The sequence below is a fragment of the Podarcis liolepis genome, assembly GCF_965112155.1.
Source record: "Podarcis liolepis genome assembly, chromosome: 13".
Classification (NCBI taxonomy): Eukaryota; Metazoa; Chordata; class Lepidosauria; order Squamata; family Lacertidae; genus Podarcis; species Podarcis liolepis.
In genome coordinates, this window is record NC_139573.1 from 45595040 (window position 1) to 45615292 (window position 20253).

General features: G+C 44.4%; 1 protein-coding gene across 2 annotated transcripts in view; it reads right to left on the minus strand.

Annotated features, from left to right (window-relative positions):
- Positions 1-19615, minus strand: part of EIF2AK3 (eukaryotic translation initiation factor 2 alpha kinase 3) — a 43996-nt gene extending 24381 nt beyond the window's left edge. The window contains exons 1-4 of one of the 2 annotated variants that reach the window (XM_083469507.1): positions 18986-19615; positions 9901-10030; positions 3144-3338; positions 1006-1136 (exon numbers count right to left, since the gene is read on the minus strand). In XM_083469507.1, the coding sequence (XP_083325633.1) occupies positions 1006-1136; positions 3144-3338; positions 9901-10030; positions 18986-19293 (764 nt within the window). In that variant the 5' untranslated portion in view covers positions 19294-19615. The remainder of the gene's footprint in view (positions 1-1005; positions 1137-3143; positions 3339-9900; positions 10031-18985) is intronic. The other variant, XM_083469508.1, reaches the window with a different exon arrangement.
- Between the last annotated feature and the right edge of the window lie 638 nt (positions 19616-20253).

Sequence of the window (20253 nt, forward strand, 5' to 3'; positions counted from 1 at the left end):
AAAAAATTTCCTTTATTTCCCCCCAAAAAAACTTGATGCGTCCTATGGGCCGGTGCGTCCTATGGGGCGAAAAATACGGTAATGTAAGGCTATTTTACACTGCTGTAGTAAAGCATGTTATCTTCTAACACAGCACACAAGCTTTTGACTTCACACAAATCTTATCCACAGACTGGGTGGTTGATAAAGGAAGGGGAAAGCAGTACTTTTGTGCCGAAGGTAAAGGTAAAGGACCCCTGACAGTTAAGTCCAGTTGCAAGCGACTGTAGGGTTGCGGTGCTCATCTCGCTTTACTGGCCGAGGGAGCCGGCATTTGTCCGCAGACAGTTTCTCCGGGTCATGTGGCCAGCAGGACTAAGCCGCTACTGGCGAAACCAGAGCAGCACACGGAAACGCCATTTCCCTTCCCGCCGGAGCGGTACCTATTTATCTACTTGCACTTTGACGTGCTTTCGAACTGCTAGGTTGGCAGGAGCTGGGACTGAGCAACGGGAACTCACCCCATCACGGGGATTCGAACCTTCTGATTGGCAAGCCCAAGGCCAAAGCACGTTTGAAAACAAACAGCTTTTCTGCGTCTTCAAAGGAGGTTGCTATAATGTGAATAGAGTTACAGCAACCTCCTTTGAACTTTGACAAGTGTCAGTCACCTGACATCATCATCAAGATTCAGTCCCCCACCCCTGCCTTAGGGCATCAATGCAGGCAGCATATCCCTCCAGTTCCTCCCAGCTGGTACCTGCAAAATACATCAGGACACTGGGCAAACCTTTTCCTAGTTACTACATTGTTGTGAAAATAGTAAAATCTAACAGAATTCAATGTCTTCTGGGTAAAGGAAAGAGAGAGCAAATTCAAGCATCTTCATAAAAACTAGACGTGACAGATTCCTTCTAAATTGTTGGAGTAAGAAAGAACATGAACTCTTCAAAGGGCAACAATCTGACAATGCACCTTCTGTTGCAGAAATTATGTACAAATCTCATATACTATGTGTGTCCATACTTCTCATTGCCGCTGCGGGGCCCAACAGCACGAACAGTTTTCTGAGTTCGATGTAAAAGAAGAATATCTTCCTGTTCCATCTCGTCTTCATCCCAGCGACGACAGCCCATGGCGGAGCAGATATACTTCACCTGAACAAGAAAGAGAAGTCTTAAAGGATCAGACATAGTTTTTTCAGTATATCCTTCTATTTACTAATCATGCAAAAAGTGTGACTCCACTCCATTTTGCTCTCACCTTCCCATTACATTTGTACCCAGAGATGTAAAAATGGATTCCATACACAAAAGAATACTGAGGAAAAGTTGCCAACTAATATAAAAATTCACCAAAATAATACTTAGCATTAAAAACAGGCTATGCCCATCACATAGGCAATTATTGTTGCTATGTTTATATGCACGGAAGTTGGAGAGATCTACTATTTTAATGCTATCATTGGGTTTCTGTTGTACTGGATGTGCAATGTGCTCTACATGGGGCTGCCCTTGAAGGCAACTCAGAAATTTCAATTGGTCCAAATTGCAACAGCCAATTCCTGGCTGGGGTTCCTTTAGATTGCACAGAATCCTGTTTTAAAACAGCTGCATTGGTTGCCAGCACAATTCAAGGTGCTCAAGCTACCTTTAAAAATCCCTAAATAATTTAGGCCCCAAATATTTGAAAAACTGCCTTCTTTGCTACAGACCCTCTTGGCCAGTGATGGCCAAATTAGGCTCTCCAGCTGTTTTGGGACTACAACTCCCATCATCCCTAGCTAACAGGACCAGTGGCCAGGGATGATGGGAATTGTAGTCCCAAAACAGCTGGAGGGCCAAGTTTGGCCATCACTGCTCTTGGCTGTTAAGATTGGCGGTGGGTGGCTGTAGTCTGGGAGACTGCATTCTCTGTGGCAGCCCCAAGCTTGTGGAGCACCCTCTCGACAGTGGTGTGTCTGGCAACTTCACTGTACAGTTTTCAGTGAATGCTGAAGACATACCTCTTTTCCCTTGCCTTTGAAACCAGTGATGTCAATTTTAAGGAGTCACTATTTTTCTGGCTGTAGGTCACTTTAAGCTGCTTTTAATGTATTTTAAATTGTTGTAACCTGTCCTGAGGCCCAAGGATGAACGGCAAGTAATAAATTTAAACAACCACCCTGCCCCCTGGTGGCTAGAAATAGAAACAATACAGCTTGGAAGCAGAATAGAAATTTGTAAAAATAAGCCAACCTCTGTAAGACCTAGAAAACTTCCAAGGTGGGCCAACGTTGTTACTCTATACAGTGGTACCTCGGGTTACATATGCTTCAGGTTACATACGCTTCAGGTTACAGACTCCGCTAACCCAAAAATAGTACCTCGGGTACTATTTGCTTCAGGATGAGAACAGAAATTGTGCTCCGGCGGCGCGGCAGCAGCAGGAGGCCCCATTAGCTAAAGGGGTGCTTCAGGATAAGAACAGTTTCAGGTTAAAAACGGACCTCCGAAACGAATTACGTACTTAACCCGAGGTACCACTGTATTACACATAGCACTGAAATTCAGAGAGAATGGCTTGCCTAAATCCACCTTGTATGTGAGATTAAAACTGAGGCCTTATGTGAAATATGGAGTTGGATCCAGACATCTGCCAGCAAAAGGAGCTGGTTTCCCACCTCCTCTTGCCTTCTTCCTCAACTCCTGCTGAGTGGAGTGAGCTGTGGTACAGGGAAACTGCTCAGTCCCACTTCCCTGTGTAAGATCCCTGAGCAAGATCCAGCCACTCAGCCCTGCTCAGAGGATTCTGGTGGGAGCCCTGCCTGGTATGATACTAGGGAAGCACAAGGGCAAGAAATGCTGCTACAATAACCCTGGTTCCATACAGGTTATTCCATAAGAAATTATATAACAAATCATCTTTAAGCAGTAGCTAAGTAAGTGCATAAGTAGCCTCATCAATTTCAGTGAAGCTTACCTTGCTCCATCTGGGCTAAGTGAGAGTTTCTTTCTGGGAAATTGGTAAATTTCCATATATGTACAGCTTCTATTAAGAGCATGCAGCTGATAGCCAGAAGTAAAATGGGCCAGTGCTATCTGGTGCTGAGCGCATGGTGTATTTTGATGTGCTCTCTTGCAAATATGTAAGAAAAAGTCTATCATCATTAAGAAACTTTTTACCTTTCCTGAATATGAGCTCAGCCCATATGTTGTCAAGGACTTCCCTCCAACCAGGACAACATCATCTCCAAATTTGTATGATGATTCGAGAAGAGATTCCACAGTGAAAGGGACAGCTTCCATGCTTTCTCTGTCACGATCCCATTGAAAAAGGTCCCCATCCAAGGAAGGAATTATCATCTTATTCCCAAATACCTACAAAGCATTAGAACAGAAATACATATAATGGCAACCAGGACACAAACATATTTTGTATCAAATGTGGGGCACAATGCAATAATAATTTGTAGCTTAATCTTCATAGTTTGTCTTTTACATGTCTACTATACATTTTACATGTCTACTGTAAATTGTGAATATTCATTTTTAGCTACTTCCTCCACCTTTAGCTTGGCATGGATGGAAATGCCAGTTTGTGTGTTGTGTATTGGAATCTGCAATAGCTTTTATATGCATAGACATTCTCAATATTTATTTACATACCACTCAACAAGTGTTCTTTAGGAAGTTTACACAGTAACAGTAAACACTACAGTATTTAGCAAACAAATAAAGCAAACATAGAATTTAAAGCAGAATAAATAAAAAAGCAGCAGAATAAAACCAAAGTAAAACTAGAAATAGAAAAAATAATAGTGCAGAATCACAATGCCCTAAACATCTTTTAGGACTGAAAAGCCCACCCACAAGACAAAGCCACTACTGAGCTGGAGATTCCGAGCCCCCGCGAGAATGAGGGAATCCTCGGGCGCGTCATCTCCCTGTTCAGCCAATCAGCTGGCCAGGGAGGTGTGTGGCCTAGCCTATTTATGGCCGGCGGGCCTGAGGAACGCCCTCCCTTTCCTGTTCCAGCTGACTCGGTTTCCCACCCCGCCCGCCCTTAGTTTCTGCTCTGACCTTGCTATGGACTTCGGTTGGTCGCCGTCAAGGGGCCTGATAGGAATTTTTTCCACTTGGCAAATTGGCACCAGCCATTTGGTTTTTCGCCTACCTCATAGCAAATCGTCACAACTTCTCGGCATTGGAGGTTAGGCATTGGTAGGGGTATTGTTATGCAAATGAGGGGGGAAGGAAGCGCCATCACCTTCCCCCCAAAGCAAAGAAGCCTATGGAGGTGTGGGCCTAAGGCACGCCCCCGAGCAGTGACCCCGGGGGAGCTCCTAGTTGATGTGCATCAGCAGGACTCCCCCCATTGGTGGTTAACCCTTACCAGCCTTCATGCAATTGGGCTGAAACCGGTTAGCCGATAGGACCAATGCCTAAGCCAATACTGCTCAATTCCTGCAATCAATAAAGTTGTGGCCTTTTCTGTCCATTAACCTTAAACACCGTGTCCTGTGTCTTTATTTCCAAGGGGGGGGGGACTTGCCACGCAAAATAGCTGCTAGGTGAGCCTCTCTGACACCATTCATTTTGCAGAGGCACCCAGAGAAGGAGGGAATATTTATTCATATTTCACCTCTCCCCATGTTGTTCAACATCTTTACAAATGACACTGATGAATGTATTGAGAGGATGCTTGTCAAATCTGCAGATGGCACCAAACTGGGAGGGGTAGTCAATGCCACTGAAGACAGAATCAGGATTCAATATGACCATAACAGATTGGAGAACTGCTCTCAAACTAACAAAACAAATTCAAATAGGGACAAATATAAGGTTCTACACATAGGGAATAAGAACCTGCTGCACTCTATGATCTTCATGAGTGAGTGGGGATTTGAATGCTGATCTGCCAGGTTCTAGTCTGACACACTAACCACTACACCACGCTGCCTTCCTGGAGTCCTTCTGCTATGGGCAGCTATATAAATTTAGTAGGTAAATAAGTATGGGGAAAGCAAAATGGAGGACACCTGGCTTGCCAGTAGTTCATGTGAAAAGGATCTAGGGAGTCTTAGTAGACAACAAGCTTAAAACAAGTTTAACAGTGTGATGCAGTAGCAAACAAGAACCCAACAAAACAAAACTAATGCTATTCTAGGCTGCATCAACAGAGGTATAGTGTATTGAACAAGGAAAGTAATAGTCCCGCTCTACTCTGCCATGGTCAGACCACACCTGGAGCGCTGTGTCCAGTTCTGGGCAGCACTAAGAAGGGTATTGACAAGCTAGAATGTGTGCAAAGCAGAGCAGCCAAGATGATCAAGGGTCTGGAAATCAAGCCTTATGAGGCACGGTTGAAGGAAAAGAGGAGATTGAGCAGAGATAAGATAGTCATCAAATATCTAAAGGGCTGTCACATGGAGGATGGAACATACTTGTTTTCTCCTGCCCTGGAGACTAGCTGGGTTAAGGGGCTGTGACTGGCCCAACGTCACCCTATGATCTTCATAAGTGAGTGGGGATTTGAATGCTGATCTGCCAGGTTCTAGTCTGACACACTAACCACTACACCACACTGCCTTCCTGGAGTCCTTCTGCTATGGGCAGCTATATAAATTTAGTAGGTAAATAAGTATGGGGAAAGCAAAATCTCACTTAGAGAAGCATCTGAAATATTTTCCTTGAAGCTTGAATTTGTTCTGTATTGTTTTATTTGATGTTTTAATGTGTTGTAAACCGCTTTGAGATTTAATAATAAAGTTTGCTGCAGTAAAGGCACCTGGACATTCCATTGTAGCGACTGTAACCTAGGTTTAAGGCACAATTTGCCGATTAGCTTATATATCTGATGCTGATCTTGGCCTCTTCCAGCATTTGTTCCCTAGGGGAGAGAGTTGTTAACAGTGTCTAAAGCAGGGGTAGCCAAGGTGAAGCCCTCTTCAAGTTGCTGGACTACAGCTTCCACCATCCCTCTAAACTGGCCATGCTGCTTGGGGCTGATGGGACTTGGCTACCCCGGTCTAAAGGAACTGGGAAGTTCCGTCTGTCTTAGATAGTGGTGTGAGTGACTTCCTTTTTAAAATCTCTGCTTAAACTGCCATCTACGTTCTTGGATGATCAGATTTTAAAAAACAGAAACAAACGTTTATCATTGTGCATGCACAAAGAATTCCCTGAGTATGTAGAACAGCCTTCTTATTTTGGGGCAGCCTCATTTCATATCAAAACAGAAAGGCACTTGACTATATGAATTAAATATAAGACAGAATTATAATGATTTCTGTTCGGTGAAGTTGAACAAATGATGACTTAAATTGACAGTTCACAAGGCATGTGTAAGTACCTTGTGATACCCTACATCCTTTGTATCAAGATAATTGGACATGACTGCCTGGATGACTCATTCTTGCATTAGATGAGATAATGCTTTAAGCAAAAAGGAAGAAGGGGGTGATGTCATTTCTTTACCTAACTTACATGCCTTTGCTGATTCTTACTGCCCTCCATGAAATCCCTTTCTACTTCCGCATGATAGTACACATTATTTGAACCTCTTCCTAATTCCACTGGGAGCCCATGCTCCCAATCTTTCTGGAGCATGTGGTGATCTCATCACTTGACTTATGCATACATCAACCAGAAGAGTCTGGTTTTAACTTCACTTTATTTCCTGAACTCTGAATTGTCTCCACTGGCATTGATTTCTGCTATCACAATCCTTCCTCAAGACCTTTGAGCCCTCCAATTTATAGTCTGGGTTTTCAGCTGGGAGATTCCAGGTGAACTTTTTAAATTATACATGGCAGGAATATCCCTATTTAGAATGTTCTAAAGCAGTATAACCAGTTTTTTTATTTCTATGTTCTCAAAAATTGATGGTTCTTTGTTCTCATGCATAATGTGATTTTTCACTAATTTCTATTTATATAATCTTAGCTGTAATATCTGTTCAGCTGTTTTGTATCGGCCATCCCAGAATACCATACAGGTGCACTTCCTCTTACTGAGTGCTACAGGAAGCTTTGAACATGATCTGCAGTGGCAACTATAAGCAGACTGCTGTCTTTATGTGCAGGCTATGCATAGGCAGCCTAACATGGAATATGTATAATCTGTGTGTCCTTGACTGCTTTTAGGGATAAACCCTATAAATAGTGCAAGATAGGCATATCCCAACTGAAACTCATTGGCTTCTTTCTTGGTTTCATCTACAGACTTCCAGTTCTCCTACACTGCTTCTTTAGAAGATCTTGGTTTTTTCCCTTAGATATAAACTTTGTCTAGTGCTGGAATGTTGATTTAGTTGGTTAATGTACACCTGCTAATTCACTGGTTTGTGGCCAAAAATACCAAATAAGTAGATCACCTGATTACCTAGTTTGCAAAGGTACGGAAGACAAGAGGTCAGAACAACCCTAACGCCTGCTACCTTAGATTTTGAAAATTTAACCCTGTCTTGCTCACAGAGTACTCTGGTGAATTTCGTCACTTCTGTATAGTTATTTGCGTTTATTTATAATCTACAAATTTAACTGTAATTAGGGTTCGCTCTTCCTGTCCACTGTCTACATGTCAGCCTGTGAATTCACTTGGGCTTGTTTTTTGCAGCGCTATGCTCATGTTTGCAGGGAAGGAAGTGAGAGAAGAGTGATTCCTTCCTTTAGGGAAAAGGCAGGCTGGTCATTCGCCTTTCAAAAGCTGCATGATATGAGATTGGACTCTGATGTTCCGAAAATCTTTAGGGATTCTTCTTAAGTTGCCTTGAGTCCCGTTATGGGTCCCTGCAGGACCCCATGTGACACATATTCCCCAGGATGATGAGGAACTGTTACAGTGGTGCCTCACAAGACGAAATTATTTCGTTCCACAAGTTTTTTCTTCTTGCGAGTTTTTCGTCTTGCGAAGCACGGTTTCCCATAGGAGTGCATTGAAAATCAATCAATGCGTTCCTATGGAGACCGTCCCCTCTGTCCCCGGACCTGTTTTAAAGCAAGGGGCGGTGGGGAGAAGATTGCTTCCCCCCGTTGCCTGCCCCGCAATCTCCGGGGACAGAGGGGAAGGCGCGCGCGCCTTCCCCTCTGTCCCCTCTTTTGAAGCAAGGGGCGGAGGGGAGAAGATCGCTTCTCCCCGTTGCCGCCCCTTGGTTCAAAAGGGGTCCGGGGAGAGAGGGGAAGGTGCGCTTCTCCACAAGAATAATACCTCACTCCCCAGTTTAAAAGGCCTGTTTAATTTGCCAAAGGCCTGGGAGAAGAGGAAGATATGTAAGGAAGGCGCCAGGTGAGCCTCCCTGGGGAGAATATGCTACAAATAGAGAGCCACCACAGAAAAGGAGCAGCAACAAATGGCAGAAATGCATATAGAAAACAAGTAACACAATCCCAGTGAACCAGGGTCTACAATAACGCTTTATCAGAAATATATTAAAAGCACTTGCAACCGTCTTTCACCTTTACTCCAGCTGGAGTAAATAAAACAATGAACAGAAAGAGGTGTGGCAATACAGGAAGATGAAATAATCAGTAGCTATAGTATCTATGATAACTAGTCTGAGCAAGCAAGGATTCAGAATTAAAAACAAGGTTTGGAAGGTGAGAATGCAACTCAGTTCCCTACTTTGATCTGCAAAATGTTGTGATCACTAATTGAAGGTCTTTTACCTCAGTATCAACTAATCTTAACTGAAAGATTAAGAATTAAGTAATTAAGATTAAGTAGAAGAATTATTAATAATTTTTAAGGTGTGGGAATAAGAATTAAGCAAAAGATAAATACTTCTCTCTCTTCTCTCTCTCTCTCTCCAAGTTCAGACCAGCTGTTATAACCTTGGGTAATTATTTTGATTTAGTACAACATATTACTGCATTTCTAATTAAAAGTTGAACTCAAGTTGCATTTCAGCTGACTGAACAACCTTTAAGAAAATGCTCAGTGTGTTCTACAAGATGGAAAATAGATTTTTACTCTGAGGGAAATACCACTGATTTCAATACAACTCCCATGTAAATATATAAGGTCATGCAAGAATATTTTATAGTCAAAAATCAAAGACATGAAGTGTTTTAGAAGTACATATTTTGATTGTTTCTTTGCTGCCAAATGGATATAGGAATGCAGCCTAAAGATATTTTCTTCCATAGGGTTAATGTTATTCAAAATTAAGATACTAACTAGCTTATTGGAGGATTGTCAACCAGTGTGACTTTCAGTTCTGACAGGCTCTTAATGTTCAGGTCCCTAGAGAGGCACGGGGAAAAGGACTTTGACCTTTTTAATGCTGCCATTAATGGCCCTATTTGTTCTATTAATGGTCAGAAAAGGGAAGATTTGCAAAAGCAACTGAAGGAACTGCTACAATGGCATTCTATTGTAAGGAAGAAAAGTATTCTTTATTCATTTATACACTCCCTTTTGGCCAAGAAACCCAATAGATTTACAATTTAAAGTATCAGAGTCAACAAATAATATCCCCCCCCCCCATGTCAACTTTAGGAACTGATGGAACAGGCTCTCTCCCCTAGCATTCCTCACAGTCTTACTCAGAAGTAAGTCCAACAAAATTCATTGGTGCTTACTTCCATGTATTTTTGTAATAAATTTATTGGCTAGAAAATAAAAGAGTCAGATTAGGACAGGATCAAATCCATAATATCCCCACATTTTGTGTTGGGTACCAGAAAAACAATGCAAGTATTTAACATATGAGTTTATATGGACACATTTGTGTGGTAAAGAGTAGTTTTAAAAATTAGAACACTGACATCCAAGTAAATACTAGTGAAGTTGATAACGTTTTTTTTCTGGTCCTTACAACAGATGCAAGAGTCAAGAGAGCTTTTTGCAAATCTTAACTTAAATGAAAACAGAAAAAGATATTAAACTAGTAATAAACAAACGAATATTTTAGAACCATGCAACAATGTATTTATCTTACCTCTGGTTTACTGAGGCTAGAGGAGACAAGAGAACCTGATCCCACATCCAGATCCCACTGCTTTCTACCTCTGTTCTCTGGGTCTAGAGCAGCAATCCGTCCATCCAAAGTGCTTATGATTATTAATGATCTGTAAATGGAAGACACATCCACAAGTCAGAACTAGAAATCACACTATTCCAGGGTTCATGTTTTTAAGACCCAAGACCCACTTAATGCCAACTTTTGACAGGAAACCAACATCAACCCCAACAAAAAAAAAAATAAGAACCCAAAATAGTTTGACCCACTCTTAATAGAGGCATAACACATGTGGGATCATTTTCACATCATGCAGCCTGGTGATGTGCCCATCCGTGTGTTCCCTTGACCCTTCCTCTCTTGGCTTATTAAAACATGCTGGTAATGGCTAGTTGGGTCCTATGTGGGATCAATGTATTCTTGTGCGAGGGACTGGTCCCAGGCATCTTGAACAGGCAGCAATATTACTACTGAAAAAACCGACCTTGGAGCCGTTGCTTTGTGGCAATTATTGCCCAGTCATAAACACCCAATTTGAGGGGAAGATAATGAACAGGGTCATGGCAGGAAAGTTACAAGCACTCTTGGATAAAACAGATTACCCAGACCAATTTAAGTCTGGGTTGAAGTCTGGTTATGGAACTGTATCAGGTTTGGTCTCTCTGAGAGATGTCCTTTATCAGGACGACAGCAGGAATGTGACTCTATTATGTCATCTTGGCTGCGAGTCCTTGAAGATCTGCTCCCTGTCTTGCTAGCCTTTCTCCACCTAACCTGGGAGGGTGGAGCCCTGACTGACTCCAGCTACAAAAGCAGTTGGACACTCTTGGGCTGTTTTATAGTGTTTTGCTGAGGGAAGGGAATTTTTGTATCTTTATACAGTGGTACCCCGCAAGACGAATGCCTCGCAAGACGGAAAACCCGCAAGACGAAAGGGTTTTCTGTTTTGGAGGCGCTTCGCAAGATGAATTTCCCTATGGGCTTGCTTCGCAAGACGAAAGCCCATAGGGAAATCTCCGGGGACCTCTTTTAAATGTTGGTGGTGGGGAGCAAAGCCTTTCCCCCCCTCCGGCCTTCAGAAGAGGTCCAGGAAGGCCGGCGGGGGCCGAAAGGCTTTGCTCCCCACCGTCAGCATTTTAAAAGCAGTCCGGCATAGCAGGGAAGCGCTTCCCGCTATCGCGGACGGCTTTTGAAGGCAGGCGGGGGGAGCAAAGACTTTCGCCCCCCGCCGGCCTTCAGAAGAGGTCCTGGACCTCTTCTGAAGGCCGGCGGGGGGCGAAAGTCTTTGCTCCCCCCTGCCTGCCTTCCCGGGAGAGCGGAGAAAGGCAGCGCCTTTCTCCGCTGTCGCCGACGGCTTTTGAAGGCAGGCGGGGGGGAGACTTTCGCCCCCCGCCTGCCTTCCTGGGAGAGCGGAGAAAGGCAGCGCCTTTCTCCGCTGTCGCTGACGGCTTTGTCCCCCCTGCCTGCCTTCCCAGGGGCTTTTAAATCGCCCGCCAGCATTTTAAGATCGCCCCGGACAGCGGAGAAGTCCTCCGCTGTCCCTGGGTTTTTTAAAATGCTGGGGGTGGGAAGAAAAGCCCTTGTCCCCCCCCCCCAGCCTTCAGAAGAGGTCGGGGACAGACTGTCCCCGGACCTGGTCTGAAGGCAGTTTCCCTAGGAACGCATTAATTGATTTTCAATGCATTCCTATGGGAAACCGTGCATCGCAAGACGAAAAACTCGCAAGACGAAGAGACTTGCGGAACGAATTAATTTCGTCTTGCGAGGCACCACTGTATCTTCTTATGATTTATGTGGAAATTGTTTCAATTTGGTTGTCTACTTTTTAATGTGTTTTATCTATTGCCTGTGGCTTTTGTTATGTTTGTGGTTAGGTAACTATTGTCATGTTGTAAGCATGGTTTTAACCATGGAAAGAGAGCGTACATATAAAATTATTATTATGATAGCTCAGACACTTTTGATACCACTGCCCATGGTATCTTGATGAACCAGCTCTGTGATGGGCACCGAGGGCACAGTTTTGCCATGATTTCAACCCTATCTTCAGGGTTGGTGTAATAGAATATCACTAGGTATTCAGCCCCCGAACAGTTGTGCTGTTGGGTGCCAATTTAGTACCTAAATAAAACCACTGTCAAAGATAAAAACTACCAGACTTTTAGAAGACACCTGAAGGCAGCCCTGTTTAGGGAAGCTTTTAATGTTTAATAGACGATTGTATTTTAATATTCTGTTGGAAGCCGCCCAGAGTGGCTGGGGAAACCCAGCCATATGGGTGGGGTAGAAATAATAAATTATTATTATTTATTATTATTATTGGGAAGAATCATTAGATTTCCATTTTTCCTGTAACAAGGAGAGGAGCTGTGCAAGACCTGGGTCAGTTTCTGAAGACTGATGACTAGATGAAGGCCAATGTAGTTTGTATCCTGGCAAGACATTGGAGCTGTGGGTGAGCAGTTTCTTAATCTATTCTCGATAATTGGTCAAGTCCCTGCTTCAGATGGGGCCGTATTCCCACTGAAGGAGCATTTTGGTAGTCTGGGGGTTCCCATGGTTTCATTTCTATCACTACAGTTGCAGGGGATGCGAGTGCCTCGGAGTGCCCTTTTCAGCTCTGGCCGGGTCATTTCTGGACTGTAATAGCCTGGACAATATGCTTCATGGGGTGCTCCCTCCAAAGCTTGCCTAGAAGCAACAGTTCAACTGTTCACTGGGGAAGATATTGCCATCACGTTATGCTGCTGCTGAAAGAACTCCGCCAGCTGCCAATTAGCTACCAGACCTCCTACAGATACTCTTACATCAGGAGGTTTATTCTATGTACCATGCAGAACTTGGGATGTTTAATGTGGCAGCACCTATCCTTTGGAACTCTCTTCTGTTGCATATCAGGCAGCTGCTGTCTCTACTGACTTTCAGCAGCTACTGCAGACCTTTTTCTAACAAGATTTTTAAGTTGAGATTTTTATCCTAGCCTGCACAAGCACTGGATTAGAAATGGTTTTTCTTGTTAAATTGCCTTAGGACATTTCATAGGAAGCAATTCTTAAATGAAGTCAAATAATAAATAAACATTTCCTTCCCCATTTGCCACATATTTGTATTGGCACAGGAATAATCTCTTGTCTTTTCAACCCCTTGGGGAACGGGGACAAGAGCAAAGGCACAGCAAGATTAGTAGCAGGGCTGCAACCAAAGTAGGATATACTGTACTTTCACAGTACAATGCAAGTGGAACTGCAGTAGATCTAGATCCTCACAATTGTTAAGCAGTTGCATTGTACCTTATGCAAAGCACGTCCTGAATCTCACTGCTGCATGACATCCCTTCAACAAATGAGCCCTACTCACAAGCAGAGATTCGTCTCAGCAAAATTTTAGTTTTAGACAAAGTTTCTTATTTTTAAAGATAACTCTTAATTACCGTATTTTTCGCTCTATAACACGCACCCGACCATAACACGCCCATAGTTTTTAGAGGAGGAAAATCAGTAGGCATGCCACCCGTAGGCATTCCCTCCATAACACGCACAGACATTTCCCCTTACTTTTTAGGAGGAAAAAAGTGAGTGTTATGGTGCAAAAAATATGGAATATGGTATATCCCTGAACTCCAGTATGTTCAGAGTCCTCTTGAGCATCTCTTTGGAAAACCCTCAGTAGGGTGAGTATGTACCTCGGGTTACATACGCTTCAGGTTACGGACTCCGCTAACTCAGAAATAGTACCTCGGGTTAAGAACTTTGCTTCAGGATGAGAACAGAAATTGTGCTCCGGCGGCGCGGCAGCAGCAGGAGGCCCCATTAGCTAAAGTGGTCTTCAGGTTAAGAACAGTTTCAGGTTAAGAACAGACCTCCGGTACGAAATAAGTACTTAACCCAAGGTACCACTGTAGTAGTGTAATTTCTTTCATAAGCCATACCTTTAGACAAACAATTCTTTCCAGAGCCAAAAGGTAGTGCTTTTGTTTGAACAATTATAGTCACAAGACAGGTCCAGCCTTATCATGTTCAAGGCTGATGCCATGTTTATTCAGAACAGAAATAACTACCTCAAGCAGGAGTTACCGGTAATTACTACTATGTACTCTGGTTTCATATTAAGAATGTCAAACAGATATAGGAAGCTGGAACACATTAATAGCTGTATTATAGTGATTCTACACCACTACCCCATAATACGAAAAAATTACTAAATTGTGTTTTGTGTACAGTCGCACCTTGGTTCTCGAATGGAATCCATTCCAGAAGTTCGTTCGACTTCTGAAAATGTTCAAAAACCGAGGTGTGGCTTCCGATTGGCTGCAGGAATTTCCTGCACTCAATCAGAAGCCGCGTCAGATGTTCGGCTTCCAAAGAACGTTCACAAACCAAAACACTCACTTCCAGGTTTGTGGCATTTGGGAGCCAAAACGTTCCGAGTAACAAGGCGTTCGAGAACCAAGACACGACTGTACACATCTCAGATGTTAACAAACACTTAGGGTGAGTGAAGTATTTCTGATTTGACAATATATAATCTTATTTACTGATTCCAAATAACTTGCAGATATTTGCCTACTTGGATGTCAGGACTTTATAAGGCATTTGACATTTGTTACCAACCAGTTTTCAGACATTTTTTTCTAATATCATCACTGTACTATTATATTTTTTACTATTTGTACACCACTTTGTATTTCTTATGTAAGTGCCATTTATAAATATTTAAATATATTACACATATCCAATGTGCATTTCTGCACCTAGAGGGTACTGCCATCTTCATTTATTATGAACCCCAGCCTGCCCCCTTTCTATGACCTCTCATGCAATTAAGAGATACTGACCTGTAAGTCCCATTGCCTTCAAAAAGGCTTACTGTATGTGTATGAGGTTGCAGCCTAAGCCTTTCATATGGTTGAGGCTGCAATCCTATGCTTACTTACCCAAAAGTAAGCTCCACTAAACAAAGGATATACAGTGGTGCCTCGCAAGACGAAAAGAATCCGTTCTGTGATTCTCTTCGCCTAGCGGTTTTTTCGTCTTGCGAAGCAAGCCCATTGAAGGATTAGCACATTAGCGCTATTAGCGGCTTATCTGCTGATCGGATCAGCTGATAAGCGGCTTAGCGGCTTAGAAAAAAGGGGGGAAGGGAAAAAAACCAGCAGGAGCTCGCAAGACATTGTCGTCTTGCGAAGCAAGCCCATAGGAAATTCGTTTTGCGAAGCACCTCCAAAACAGAAAACTCTTTCGTCTAGCGAGTTTTCCGTCTTGCGAGGCATTCGTCTTGCGGGGCACCACTGTAATATTTATGAGTAAACATGCACAGGATTCCATGAAGCAAGCTGATGCGGGGCGTCACTCTGAAAGGAGAAGCTAGCGGCAATACAAGCGAGGTTGGTTGGGGGCTGCATCTCCTGCTTCCTGACCCCCAACAGCAGCCACCACTCACCACACCATCATGCACCCCCCCACACAGGTGGAGCTGGTGCCCCCGCAGCCACTTCCTGCTCAGCACCCAGCCGTCCCCACTGCCAGGGGCTTACTGCTCACCACTGCCGGACACTTGCTGCCTCCTGCTCCTCAATCCCAGCAGAGCACTTATGGGTGGTGGTTCACTCCCCTACTCACCTCCCTGGCTCATCTTCCTCCTCCTTGCCCTCTTCAGGGCAGCCCAGGCGTGAGTAAAGGAGTGTGCCACTGCAGACAAGGCCGAGGAGCAGGAGGCAGCAAGCACCAGCAACAGTGAGTGCCTGGCAGTGATGAGTGCCAGGTGCCAAGCAGCAGCAAGGGGCAGGAGGTGGTGGGCAGTGCCAGGGGTTTTGCCAATAGGATTGTTTTATAAGATTCATGAATATGCAATATGGTACAGTTTTATTTGTTAAGATATAAATAATTTTAATGCTGTTAAAGCCATAAAATAAGATGAAGTCTAACCAGCAAGTAGTTTGTACAGTACTTTGATTTTTCACAAACCACTTTTTCTGCAGCTTCATATTTTATAAAAATGTCATATCTCTAGCCTTAGCTGGCTTGTGGAGCCAGCAGAGTCACCAGGCTACTACTGAAGCCCAGGGGATGCCACTGACCCAGAGTTCATGATGGGGGCACAGAAGCTAATGCATAGGAAACTGAGGCACTTGGGTTGAGACATCTCAAGTACTTTAAAATCAATTATAGAACCGGGGGCAGGGTGTGTGTGTTAGGCCTCCAAAACACTCATTTCCCCTTGTCCCCTTAAACCTCTCTCAATCACCCTATTGCTTTCACCACATCCGCTTTTGGGGCTGTCCCACTGTCCTATCTTTTGGACACTGAATTCACTTTCAAAGGTGTGAAAAGAAAAAGAGTGCTTTGTGGGTGTTCAATGGTGTGGATGGTGATGTTGTACAAATATAAGGAAATGAGAGCTTTGGGATGGGAAAAGGGTAAATTTGATTCTTGGACATACAGTACTGAACTTAAGACAAAGAAGAATCCAAGCAGATCAAAGGAAGCAGATGCAAGTGCCAGATTGTACAGTATGAATAATATTCTGAGACAGAGAGGTGGACAGCATATAGGCTGTACTGAAAGCAGATGGATGACTATTTAATGGTAGTCGCTTCAAAAGTAAGTCTGCATAGGAATGAGCTATAAGGACTTTTTTGAGGCTGTGCAGTGGCTTGCATACACAAGATTCTTCAAATCCTACCACTACCAGAGGCATGCAAATATTACAGTTGCAAAGGACTGTGATCATGGTTTAAACATTTTAATGCCTCTGGAGGTTTCAGCACTAGCATGGACTTTGCAAAATCTACCTTTGGGCTAAGTGATGACTAAAGTAACATTATCTTCAACTTCAGCATACAGTACTGTACTCATTTGCCATCACCCTCAATGGATCTACAGTGGTGCCTCGCAAGACGAAAATAATTCGTTCCGCGAGTCTTTTCGTCTTGCGATGTTTTTCGTCTTGCGAAGCACGGTCTGCCGCAACTGCGCCTCTTCAAGCGGCTTTAAGAAAAAAGCGCAAGACATTTTCGTTTTGCGAAGCAAGCCCATAGGGAAACTCGTCTAGCGAAGCAACGCAAAACCGAAAAACCCTTTCGTCTAGCGAGTTTTTCGTCTTGCGGGGCACCACTGTACTGGGAAACTATTCACTTAACACTTTCGTTACTGGTGTGATCAAATGTATAGTTTGTCAAACATAACATAGAACATAAGGAATGTACCAATACAGGGCATGAAGGAACAATCTCACTAAACTATACAAGTTCTCAGAAACAGGTAGACAGTGCATTGAATGCTGTAAGCATCACACAGATTTTTGCATCTTTGCAAATAGGTCCACATAAGAAGGCAGATTTGTCTCCTAACACACACAGAGGTGGGTAGGTAATCTGAAAGATGGAAAATACCACCCTTTGAGATTAGAATACTTAGAGAAAAGTATATCTATCGCTGAACATGTGGGCAAGTAACAGCCCATGCAGGGACCCAAGCTGCCCCAACTGCCAAAATTTTGTGTGACTGCAATAAGGAAAGTGCATTCAAAGGGCACTTCTTTTCCTGCTGGAGAGGCCACAGGCCTGCTAGTCTCCACCCCAGCAAGAAAAAATCATGTTTGTGTATATGCGCAATTGTGTACCTATCCAAGCCACACTCACCATCACCTCAGGCCACACCCACTGGGCATGCAATCCCCAGCACCTATCCAACTGCTCAAGGGCCAAATAAACACCCACCTGTGGCTTTTCCAGCAGTCTGGTTTGCACACAAACACAAGGCTCTCCCGCCAACTCGCACAGAAATGGCCACCAACAAGTGGGGCGATGAAGACCCCAAACCCTATCAAGTTGCAGCGCAGTGAGAACAGGATGGTGGAGTTTTGATGTGTTGCGTTTAAACTTGAAACAAATAAATATACTCAGGGTATTGCTGGTGAGCGTTTCAAACCAGGGAAGGGTTACTGAGAGGAATACCTTGGGCCAGTCCATTCCGCACTTAGCCCAACTCAATGGTGTGTTAACTGCAGGAACACAAAAACGAGGTGGGCGGGCAAGGGGGGGGGGTTTCTTGCTTCCTTTTGTTCTTGTTATTAATCTGATTTGAACTGATTTTATAATGAAATGATTTTTAAATGTTGTAACATTTTACTGTTGTTAGCCGTTCTGAGCCCGGCTTCAGCTGGGGAGGGCGGGATATAAATAAATAATAATAATAATAATGCATTTTGTTTTTTTATACTGCATTGTTATGCTGTGAACCGCCCTGAGGTCTGCGGATGAAGGGCTGCGTACAAATTTAATAAATAATAATAATAATTATTATTATTCTTGGGAGAGGGAGAAGCAAATAAGAAAAAACCAAGACATTATAAAGCCCCTCTTCTAGTCGGATTCCTGCATCACGAAGGGCGCTTGGGACAAGAGCGAGATGATTGTTAACAACAACAACAAGCAAGAAGAAATACCAACAACAACAAGAAGAAGCAAGAAGAAATACCAACAAAAGAAGAATGGAGGATGAAACTGATGGACTATGCAGAATTAGACAAATTAACAGGAAGAATTTGAAACCTGCGGGACCAGAGATTCATCACAGAAGACTGGCGTAAATTTACAGACTATTCGAAAAGTAATTGTGACGATCAGATTACGCTTGTAGGTTTTGTAAGGTGAATTACTGCAAAAATGGCAAAGAGGAGAATTATTAGTTAAGATAATTAAAGGCAATATGAATTTAAGAAATGCAGAAGAAGTGGTAAGAATGGTGGATCATCAGAGGTGCTGATGGAAGTCCAAAAAGAAAGTATAAGAAGTGAAGTTTTGTTGTATGCATGAAAAGCAATATGTTAAAATTAATTAAAAAATTTATACATATATACATATACATATACATATACATATACATATACATATATATATATATATATATATATATATATATATATATATATATATATATATACACAACAACAACAACAGGAGCCTGGCCCGTGGCTAGCGATGGAGGAGAGAGCAGGGATCGCGGAAGCAAGGCAACCGCATCCAGGCCTCTGCCGAGGTCCCCGCCGCGCTCCGGTGCCTCACCTGCAGCTGCCGCCCCGCGCGGGCGTTTCCGCTCCTTCCTCCTCCTGCTCCCCGGAGGTGAAGGCCGCCGCTTGGGCCACTTCGCCGCCGGCCTCATCGTCCTCCACCGTCACGTCGGCCGCCAAGGGGAGCGCGGCGGCGGCGGCCCCGCCGAGCCCTAGCCCGGGCCGGCTGTCCTCATCCAGGAACGCCGCCGCCGCTGCCGACCCCCTCACGGGGACGCAGAGCGGCAGCAGCCACAGGAGCACCAGGGCGGCGGCGGCGGCGGGAGGAAGAGGCCGAGCGCTCGGGCCTCGCGGCCCTGGCATGGAGCGGCCCTCCCCGCTCCGGTCGCCTCAGCAACACCGTTACGCTCCGGGCATAGGAAGCCAGACCCGCCGCCGAAAAGGGCTCGGTCGGTTTTACCTCAGAAGCCGGAGCTCGCCACTGCGCACGCGCGAGCTCCAGCGACGCAACGCAACTTGCCTACACCCACTACCCGCCAGCCCGCCTTTAACCAATCCCCGCCTCTTCCTCGGCCACGTTACCAGAGCGCTTTGTTTCACAGAAACCGAGCCCGCTGTTTTCCCCCCTTCAGCCTTCGGTTTCATTAGTGAGGAAAGCTGTCGTTTTTGCGCGACTATCCAATCGGAGGTGCGGACGCCTTTTGTTCCCGCCCCCACAGCGGAAAAGGAGAAGCGACGCGCGATGTTTTGTCAACACGGTTCGATTCCGAGCCAATGGCAGGGACGACGCCACAAAGCTCTCCCGCCAATTAAAAGAGCTCACTTTCCCATGTTTCCCTATGGTTGGTTTAAGTAACATGACCGCCCCGCCCCCTCTGCTATTGGCTTTCCGCGCTCTGATTGGAGTGCGGTGGCGGTTGGTGGAGCTCAGCGACTGGCTGCTGCTTTTTTCCCGCCCCTTCCTGATTGGGCAACGCCAATGCTTCCTACGTGGCCGATTCTGAATGTGGACCACGCTCCCCAGTGCCCCAGGGCGTCGAGGGAGTTCGCGTCTTAAAGGGGCCGCAGCAAAAGAGCGCTTAGCCATGCTGGTTTTTGCAAAGGGGAAAAGCATCGCGAATGTGCCTTGTGGAATCTGAAGGCTTCTTTCGCACGCGCCCAAGGCAGCAGCTGAGAATATATAATAAATAATAACAATGATGATGTGCTACATTACGTGAACATTAATCCCAGCAGCAAAAATTAAAAATTAAGTGCCCTGTTTTATAATTAGGCCAGGTAGAATGAGACTTTGGGGACTCCTGAATGCACAGTGTGGTGGCG